This window comes from Gadus morhua, chromosome 4 (assembly GCF_902167405.1).
Source record: "Gadus morhua chromosome 4, gadMor3.0, whole genome shotgun sequence".
NCBI lineage: Eukaryota > Metazoa > Chordata > Actinopteri > Gadiformes > Gadidae > Gadus > Gadus morhua.
In genome coordinates, this window is record NC_044051.1 from 11,878,206 (window position 1) to 11,888,374 (window position 10,169).

Consider the following 10,169-nt stretch of genomic DNA (forward strand, 5'->3'; position numbering starts at 1 on the left):
ATACGTATTATCTGTTTCGGAGATCGAAGGATTATTGGACGTTGACCACAACTACAACGGAATCACAAACCATTTCTCTTCTTTTTTTTTAATGCAGAGAAGAGTGATGGTGATGGTGATGACGACGATGAGGACGGGAAGCCAGAGAGGCCCCCCACCACCGCCACTGGGGGCCACAGAAGGGCCAGTGGTGGAGGGAGAGACCCCCGCAGGCCCAAGCGTCCCCGGACCATCCTGAGCACCCCTCAGAGGAGAACCTTCAAGGCCTCCTTCGAGGTGTCTCCCAAGCCCTGCAGAAAGGTAGCAGGACGCTCTGTTGACGATCCAGGATGGCCGATCGATTCACTTTGTTTATGCACTTTACGTTCCGCGCTGGTGGAATTATAGCATATCATTAGCTTCATAGCATGATTGCCAAAGTCATATTTTGGCCAAATGGTGATGTCTGACCTAACTCTACTCACCTAATGCAGCTGATTCACTGTGCTCCATTGGCTATATCCTAAGCCAATCAGAGTGCTTTTTACATTCCATCAACACTATCTGCCTAAGACAGGCATTTTTACGTTAAATACAAGATGAACCTTAATATATGACTTGGGCAATTACGCTATGAGGCTTATGATATTTGGGTTTGACTTCTTCTTTTGCGTTCTCCATGACAATTGAATCGTATTCCTGCTAATGAATGGTTATCCCCGGGCCGATGCCATGTGACTCATCTTTCTACAAGGCTGTTTGCCAGTGGTTTAGGGGTGACGTTGTGTTTGGTGTTGCCTCAGGTCAGGGAGAGCCTGGCCATGGAGACGGGCCTCAGTGTGCGAGTGGTGCAGGTGTGGTTCCAGAACCAGAGAGCCAAGGTGAGGAACAAGTCAGATCCTAGAGATAAAAGAAGAAAAGAAAAGCTTTTTACAGTTAGAACTTGTCATCGCAAGCTTTGAACTGCTTTTTAGGAATATATTACCGTCACAAATACAGACCATAGTAGACGCTGTATGTAGGCCTTCAAATTGTCCTTTGGAATAACTTTATGAACGCTTGGCAATCTTTTATTTTTTTTATTTTTGGAACACATTTGTTCAACCACCGTGTAGTAGGGTTCTATAACATAAACATTTAAATGGTGTAGTTGGATTATCAACTAATTAAAGTCTAGATGAAGTATTGCAGTATACATGAATGTATTATGCTTATAAAATCAACTCAATTCAATTTTAGCATACAGAAATGTGAAGATAGACAAATGCAGAAACTGAATGCACCATAGAACATTCAGTATATATCCAACTACTATATATCATTATTAAATAAGGGGATTAAACTCTCTCAGACACATCCCGATAAATCCACCTGTGTGCCATTGACCAAGCCCTGTACCCTGTGTCTCTTGTTTGCTTGCAGATGAAGAAGCTGGCCCGCAGACAACAGCAACAGCTGGATCATCAGAAGAGCAACAGGCTGGGCCAAGGTAAAGGGTTCGGCTTATGGTGATGTGTGTCTTTATGTGTGTTGGTTAGGATAGCAGTCAAAAACCTAATATCTCTCAATAACCTCATCATTCTGTGTGGTGGCTCCAACCACTAACATGCCAACCACAATGCCGATACTAAATTGACCAAGGTTCGATTCTGACCTGCGAAACGTACATATAATATAATATACCATATAATACATGTATATTATATATATATATACATATAACAAAAATTATAGCATCATGATTGAGTGTAACATCGTTATACTGTAATTAATAACACAATGAGTTAGTTGCTTAAAAAGTAATAACCCATTTGTTTACTATTGCAAAAGACAATGAGACATAACATATTACGTCAACCAGTTATAAACATAACAAACACTGGTAAGGCACCTGACCTTTCGGTGTAAAATATGGTTCATACGTTTAGATAGACCAGTTATTTATTCTTATGTTTACGCCTGACTACCAGGGGTTTTACATACGGTTATCTTCACGCCCCATCACACACGTCTGTTTAGAGACGGTAGTGAAGTATCAGGCTTTCCTATCAGCAGGGATCTTGGAAGCGTCGCCTACGGCGGATATGAACAGACAATCTAGATTAGTGACTCACTGCTTTTCCAAGCTCTCATTTTGTACGTCTCAGTGACCACCATATTGTCAATATTGACATATCAATAGAGTTGATTATGCTGTCGGCTGGTGTGCGCACGGACGTATCCAGGAAATGCAGAAATTAAAAGATATATGGTGACAGGATGCTTAAGAACATGGTGGGACATTACAGGCTGGTGTTTGGAAAAATGTATTTATTAGCTTGCAAATCACATCCAATTCTACAGTGAATATAATAATACAATAATCGTAACAGATTAATAATGAGATATAAATCAACAAACATCACCCCTCCTTATCACCAACACAGGCGGAGAAATCGAAAAATACATAAATTATTAAGAGACTCTTTTCCTTTTTTGTATTTTATTTGGTGACCTCATTAACAACGCATTTCATGAGTCATAGTGAACATGACTTTAAGTAATAGCAGTTATGTGTGCTGTTAAAAAACCGACCAAATGCATACACTCCCTGGTATGAATGCAGCCCTCAAGTCCCCTTCTTGTGTTCCAGGGGGGATCTCAGGTTGCATGGAGAGTCTGCACAGATGTTACTCAGGCCAACTGCCCGCCACTCGAGAGCAGCGGCCAAACAACTCCGTGGACCTCAACGCAGGCTACAGCCATGACGTACCCTTCCAACAGAGCCTGACCCCGCCCCAGATGCCGGGAGATCACATGTATCCCTACGGTGAGCAGCTGAATCTGTTGAATACGTTGAAATTGTGCTGTATCGAAGTTATTCACCTAGTGGACATATTGGTTAGTTAGGGGTTAGGGAGACCATCTGGAATATTTGGGGAAACTATACTCTCCCAAATATGACTTTAGAGAGACGGGATCTGGAAGTGTGTAATTAGCTAACGGCAAACACAAACTCTGCCAGAGCTTGATAACCTTTACTGGTGGGAAGACAATCTCAAACATCAAAGTTCTTCAGTTGGTTTCCGTCTTATACAATATCTTCATAAGAAAACCGGATAGTATCGCACATCTCTCATGACTGATATTGAGTTGATCAATAGCCACACCACCCATAGCATGTTCAACCTTGACCAGTTAAGCTTGGCAGATGTTTGTATGTCTGGGGAAATTCATGATGGATTCCCATGGTTATCATGCTTATGGTAAATCATCGAGACAGCGCTGAATCACAGGAGAGAGCAGGTGCCCAGCATAAAAGTCCATCGAGACAGCGCTGTATCACAGGAGAGAGCAGGTGCCCAGCATAAAAGTCCATTCCATCCTGGGTAGATCAATGTCTAGAGGGTTCAGATAGGGGAAGTACCAAACGATTGTTTAAATTCACCTGTTATTCTTTTCACAATGTATTAACCCTATAACCTATCGGCGGATTCTGACGAACCAATCACTGTGCTACTTAGGACCCGGATCTATTTTCAACGACGTGGACAGCGACTCCTCCCTGACCAGCCTGAGTGACTGCCTGGTGACGACCTCTGGCCTGGGCCTCTTCCCCACTCCGCTGGGGAACCCCATTGACTGTCTGTACACCATGCAGAGCTCCTACTTTGCCTCCTGAGGACAGCCCACCAGTGACCCAGGGGCTCTAGTTTCTGTTTGCAAGGACCTCGCCCTCGCCGCTTCTCGTTGCTGGAAAATACATAACGCCATTTTTTTGGTGGACATGCTAATTTGGACAGGCGAATTTTGCCGTTATCGAAAGGAAAGTAGTTTAAGAGAGGGAATGACATTAAGAAAAGGACTACATGGGTGACTACATGACTACATGTTATTTTTGCTCGGGAATATGCGTCTTGGCCCCCTCCCATTCAGACAGATTTCCAGCTGACCTTTTTCCGTGTCGGGCCAATCACAACTGTTTATCTAATATGGAGCGGTCTTGATATGACGACTGTTCAGAGCCGTGCACTATGGGCACTATAATGCCGTTGAGGACCAAGATTGCTGCCACTGTTGTGGCACATGTTCCGTTGCTCTGATTGGTTGAGGGCTATCCAATTGCGTCGACAGGCAATTTGGTCAGATTGGTTGATAACGCCCCTTGGGAACTGAAAATGAACTGAGATGTTCAAGACAAGTTTTTATTTGCTAATTTGGTCCGGAGATGTCAGACTTGACAAATGTGTTTACGTGGAATTACCATTGTGTGTCTCTACTACCAACTCCGACTACTAGTATGGCAACCTGAAAATAAACTTCAACAATAGAAAGTAAAAAAAAAAGTTTTCTGCTCCTCCAACAAGCCATGATTTGGTGATATTTACTCCTATTGCATACAGTGCATGTGCATTGTTGGAAATTAAATATCACAGTCAGTAATTTAGATTTTTATACCGCATCATATTGCAAACACATTTGAACGTTGGCATTTTAAACGGGTTTCTGTTTATTTTCTGTACATCACATGAGGGACTTATTTTCCAGATTATACACTAAAATGGTATATAGCTAAAACAGGTATGTTGCATGTTGATACTGACTTGAACTATTTGTTTAAATAAATGTAATGTTCAAAGAAAAACCCGAACCAAATGTATATTTATTAAAAAATGTTTTGTCCGCTATGTACCATTGCACTATTTATTTTTTTACACTCTCATTTGAAAATCTCAGAAATGACAATGGAAAAAGCTTAACTTTTTGTTTATTTGCGTGTTATTTCATGTATTCGAGTCATGTTTGAAATCCCAGGATTTGACTGATTTAGAAGAATGGTTTAAAACGTTTTTCTTTTAATTTTATTCAAACAGCGCATTTCTGTACACTGTATATTTATAAATAAAATGCTACTCTGTCACATCGTTAATGGGAAATTCAAATGTCCTTTTAGTTTATGTACCAGTTATATCCCCCAGTAGGCCTACTGTTTGTCTGTATGTTTGTCTCCACATATGTCTGTCCACTGTCTGTCGAAATGTTATATGTGCATTTTTTTATAGAAATAACATGTGCATAGTGAAGCTAAGCATGTGCATGTACAGATTTATCCTATCACATATCGTATCACAAATACAACAACCTCCTCTAGACTGGAACGTATTCTCCTTCATCTAGCAATAGGCTATTTGTTTAATCTTGACCTGACTGATTCATATTACTCTGGGTCGATAAACATCAACGTTTACAATTCTTTCTGATCCCTTTCCTGCTAGCAGATGGCCCCAATATTTAACGACACACAGCCAATAACTTCTTTACACTTTGTGTCAACACTAGTGATTATTAAGAGTGGAATACGCCGATTTCTTCCACTCCACTCAATCCCGCCTGAAAAAACAAACAAACCCTTCAGTGCCGTGAAACGATTGTAAAAAGATTGATACAACAACTCCATTCTATGCTGACAATGCGGTGGATGCTGTCTTCTGGGTTAATTCAGGTGGAAGTTACAGGTGGGGAAACAGATGTCTGGAGCTTACTGCACAATGAAACGCGCCATCCGAAAGGGTTCAAAGAGAACGACTGACAAACACTAACCAGGTGATACACAGGAGAGTGGCCACTTGCAATTCCCTGAAATAAATCTATTATGTTTGCGACATAGGCTACTACCTCTATCCCCGAACAGTTTTTTTCTATTTAGTTTTAATTTAGTTCCACCTGTGTTTTTTTAATTGGGATTCAAGTGTTTTACTGTAAAGATTGGAAAAAGGCAAGCATGTGCGTATTCGTGTGTGCATGCGCATGCATGTGTGTGCGTGTCTGTGTGTGCGTGCGTGTGCGTGTGCGTGTGCGTGTGTGTGTGTGTGTGTGTGTGTGTGTGTGTGTGTGTGTGTGAATATGTATCTGCAATGCTATGTCTATTTGATTTATAAACATAATTATAGATCTATATGTATAAACTAAGCCCTACCCCAGGATATAGTCTCTTAGCTTCATGCCAATGAGCAGTGAGTGTCTATGGGGCCTTGGGACAATACACTACTTTGCCTGTCTTATCAGCGGGCCAATCTATCTGACTTCATGGGAGGGAGATCCAGAGAGGCTTGACACTCTGCTGAGCATGACCGAGTTCTTCCTATAGGCGACAACGTCTTCCTATAACGTTACAACCTAAACCCTTGCTTGAACCTTTGCATGCATAACGGCTGACATCTTGACAGCGCTTGGAAACCGACATGCTCTCTTTTTCAGGTTTGAACAACAATCGATCTCACCTCGAGGTGAGACGATTGTTGACTGGATCCAGTCGCGTCACCAGCGGGACTGAAGAAGGTGCGCTATTCAGACTGATTATTTTCTTTGTGTCAGGAAGAGAAATTACCAAACCGTTCGAGGTAGATTCGACTTTTTTTTTTGTATTCAATAAAAATAAGTTACTATCTGCAACTTTGAAGCATTAATAAAGAATTAAGTATTTACAAGCTTCAGTGAGGTAGATTACTTCGTACTTTGCACGGCTGCGATGGTAAAGGCATCTCAAACCTTTAAATGTAATTGATAAATACTTAGTAAGGCATAGTCCTCTATTTAGAAAGGTTTGGTCCTGAAATCGATTTGCATTGTCAGAATTGAAATATGCTGTCAAAATCGAAATATGTTCGGGCACTCTAATTGGCAAGACAGCAGTAACGCAGAAACGCTGCCCTCTAATGGTTACTTCTGGTTGAAATACACTTGTATTTGTGTGTGTGTGTGTGTGTGTGTGTGTGTGTGTGTGTGTGTGTGTGTGTGTGTGTGTGTGTGTGTGTGTGTGTGTGTGTGTGTGTGTGTGTGTGTGTGTGTGTGTGTGTGTGTGTGTGTGTGTGTGTGTGTGTGTGTGTGTGTGTGTGTGTGTGTGTGTGTGTGTGTGTGTGTGTGTCATCCCTCCCTCTCCTAATATTCCTCTTCCACACATACCGAGAGTTCATAACAGGTACCGTATAACCTTCAAGGAATCGCTAGTTATTATTCACACATGTAGCAACGTTATGCAAGATTTCAGTCTTGGATCCTTTCATACATGGCATTCAGCAATACCGGAATAGATTGGCTTTCGATGATGCGTTTATTTAATTGCAAAAAAAAGAGTTAATTTAGGTATATTGTGATACCGCTAGGTGTCCGGGCGAGCCTGCGAGCCTCCCTCTCTTTTGTCGCCTTAGTGACGTTGGATGTCGCAGGATAGCGACGTCAGAATGTGGCGGAAGTTAAAATAGTGGCGGAAGCATCAGGAGTTAGCTCAGTTAGTTGTCCTGGAAACTTGTTCAATAGAGTGTAGGACGTTGCAAATGTGACAGCCAAGCCTTTTTTTATACTCGTTCTGTTTTTTTGGATACACCTTTTGTTGATATATTCCAGAAACGTCTAACCGTATACAGGACTTGCCGACTTTTAGCTCCCACCAGACTTCTGTCAGACAGCTTGGGGCGCGCGGGCGAGGAGCCCGGGAAAGCTGATTGACAGGCGGCGATATGACCCAGCAGGGTGCCGCGCTGCAGACCTACAACAACGAGCTGGTCAAATGTAGGTCGTTTACAAACTAAATCACAGAGGATATTTGTAATATTCCACAACTCAAATCCAAACACACTTCAGGTAACGTTACACACGTTTATAGTGTATTTATTTATTCTCCTGACCTTCTGCCTAATGTACAGGGGTTGACGGAGACAGACCGGTCTGATTAACCTAGGAAGATTATGCAGGCGATGTCTGTATTCCTTGATTGGAGAAGTCTTAAGCTCTCTGCGTGTGTACTGGTGTGTACTGTTAAGTTAAATGTACTGTATGATTGATTGTATGTATTTGTATGCTTGATTGTCTGCACTATTTTATGTTTTCTTGCATGGTACCACATTGTGCATCGCTAAATTGATTGATATTGCTTTCATTAACCTTGGGCCCCCGCCCAAAAGCTTTCAATAGCTTATTTTGGGGGACCCATTCATGTATGTATGTATGTATGTATGTATGTATGTATGTATGTATGTATGTATGTATGTATGTATGTATGTATGTATGTATGTATGAATGAATAAACTTGAAACTTGAAGTCAACAATTAAGGTTTATAATACTTATGTCGGCAGCCCGAGAAAGTTGCCATTTGCTTGGACAGTTTTCTTAACGTCTGTCACGGATTGCTTTTGCTTTGAGGCCTCAGTTACAAACTCATGTCCATCATAACAATGGCGCTTTTGATACGGATATCCAAAGCATATTCAGTATAGAGGGATGCAGTTATTTTTTATCAATATGAAATGTAATTCAGCATAACATTTAAAGTACACATCGCATTATGCTGATATTCGATCTGTAAACGAAGGTTGATAAGATGCACACTTTTCTGTTCTGCCCACATTTTTTATTTCACATTTACTATGTACTAGAGACATGGCAAATCGGGACAATATTGCCTGGACGCAGCCATATATTCAGACTCGTAAAAGCATTTGTTTGCTCATATTGTCCTTGTTCGTAGGCTTTTTATATTTTTTATAAATCAATGGACATTATTTAACATGAATTTAGTTTTTCCCCTTAATGTTGATTTCGACTCTTGTCAACACAAAAAAAACTCGCTCGCTCTCTCTCTCTCTCTCTTTCTTTCTCTTTTTTTCTTCTCTCTCTTCCCCCCCCCCCCCCCCCCCCCCCCCAGGTATCGAGGAGCTGTGCTCCAAGCGGGACGAGCTCAACGGTCAGATCCAACAGGAGGAGGAGGAGAAGTCCCGCCTGCAGCACGACATCCGCGTCCTGACGGAGAAGCTGAGCCGGGTGAATGAGAGCCTGGCCCAGCGGCTTGCCGCCCGCTCCACCTTCGACCGCACCATCGCCGAGACGGAGGCCGCCTACATGAAGGTGTGCTCCGACGGGGAGGGACACGCTCAAAACATGGGGTCCACAACCAACGCTAACAGTTTGGTCTTTTTAGCTGCCCTGGAGGGGAACAACCACAGAGTGGAACAATCTACCACCCTGGCAATAGTTTTAGAATACCCTGCATTTGTGTTCACCTACCAAATGGTCAAGTCCATCCTCCATTGGCTGTTGGCAAGTGTTCATTTTGGACCCTGAACTATAAATATGTTATTCATTTTATTTATATACTTTGGTATAAATAGATGTAAATAATGAAGAGGATGATGATTGTTATGATCTTGGTCAATCCCGTGCAACAAAACGAGCGTCCCACAACGTGGCAGCATGGCCCCCTAATAATCCTCTGGTCTGTAATTGGATTGCATCATTCCTGACCTCGACTGTGATTGTGCGGTGAGCATTCCCAAATGGGTGCGAAACACTGGTAGTGGATGAGGTGTCAACACACACGCGCACACACTCTGTAAAGTGCTTTGAGTGCCTTGAAAAGTGCTCTTTAAATACGACCGATTACTGGTCGTTTTTGTCCTGCCATGTGCATGTTGGTTTGTGTTGATCCTATACCAATATGATAGAGGGTGAATGCTGCATTGTGTAAGCCCTAGTGGGCCTACATGCTGGATCAGCAGCACTCTATTACTGGTGTGTGGTTTGACCAAGGGAGTTCCAAGACAAACGGTATCCTTGCACTCCCTGACAGCTACCCTCCAGGCTGCACTGATTAAAGACAACATGGCTCACAAGGCCAGCATGCGCATGCATACCGCAATGCATGTTTGTGTTTACTGGATGTGTCACTTAGGTCATCCCTTTTTGTTTTAGAAAAGGGAACAGGATAGAGATCCCCCTCCAAAAACTTGATTGCTGACAGTGTGATGGTGAATATTGAAGTCATTTTTCAGTTTTTGTCTTTCCAGATCCTCGAGAGTTCTCAAACCCTTCTGAGTGTGCTGAAGAAGGAAGCTGGAAACTTGAGCAAAGCTACTGAACCACGGTCAAAGGGCCACTAACGAAGGCCACACACACACACACACCTCAACCCCGGTCAAACCTGCAGCACCCTCTCGGAGGTCTTAAGAACTACTTGGGATTAATTGTAATATATATTTTTTTATTTAGTGTTTACATAGGAAATGGTACCTATTTTGTACAAAAATGTATGATTTTATATTAAAGGTGTCGTGACTTTATCTCCTGTGCTTAGTTTATGCATTCACGTTTGGATTAGACACAATAAATGTTATATTGTGAAAGTATCTCTTAAAGGATAAGTGTGATTTTTTTCTT

The 10,169-nt window shown here is 42.1% G+C and overlaps 2 protein-coding genes across 2 annotated transcripts in view; both read left to right on the forward strand.

The window, feature by feature from the left end:
- LOC115541257 (LIM homeobox transcription factor 1-beta-like) overlaps positions 1-4,836 on the forward strand; it is a 15,338-nt gene extending 10,502 nt beyond the window's left edge. Inside the window, exons 4-8 of the mRNA XM_030352934.1 lie at positions 98-300; positions 783-860; positions 1,402-1,468; positions 2,612-2,788; positions 3,483-4,836. Of these exons, the coding sequence (XP_030208794.1) occupies positions 98-300; positions 783-860; positions 1,402-1,468; positions 2,612-2,788; positions 3,483-3,640 (683 nt within the window). The 3' untranslated portion in view covers positions 3,641-4,836. The remainder of the gene's footprint in view (positions 1-97; positions 301-782; positions 861-1,401; positions 1,469-2,611; positions 2,789-3,482) is intronic.
- A 2,291-nt stretch (positions 4,837-7,127) lies between these two features.
- ssna1 (Sjogren syndrome nuclear autoantigen 1) lies at positions 7,128-10,140 on the forward strand. The gene is made up of 3 exons (XM_030354001.1): positions 7,128-7,527; positions 8,662-8,861; positions 9,800-10,140. The coding sequence occupies exons 1-3, from the start codon at positions 7,476-7,478 to the stop codon at positions 9,890-9,892; spliced, it is 345 nt and encodes a 114-aa protein (XP_030209861.1). The 5' UTR covers positions 7,128-7,475; the 3' UTR covers positions 9,893-10,140.
- The last annotated feature ends 29 nt before the right edge of the window (positions 10,141-10,169 follow it).

Coding starts and splice junctions, on each gene's coding strand:
- ssna1 (XM_030354001.1), top strand. CDS start 7,476: ATGACCCAGCAGGGTGCCGCGCTGCAGACCTACAACAACGAGCTGGTC. Junction 7,528..8,661: donor CAACAACGAGCTGGTCAAAT/GTAGGTCGTTTA, acceptor CCCCCCCCCCAG/GTATCGAGGAGCTGTGCTCC. Junction 8,862..9,799: donor CGGAGGCCGCCTACATGAAG/GTGTGCTCCGAC, acceptor TTGTCTTTCCAG/ATCCTCGAGAGTTCTCAAAC.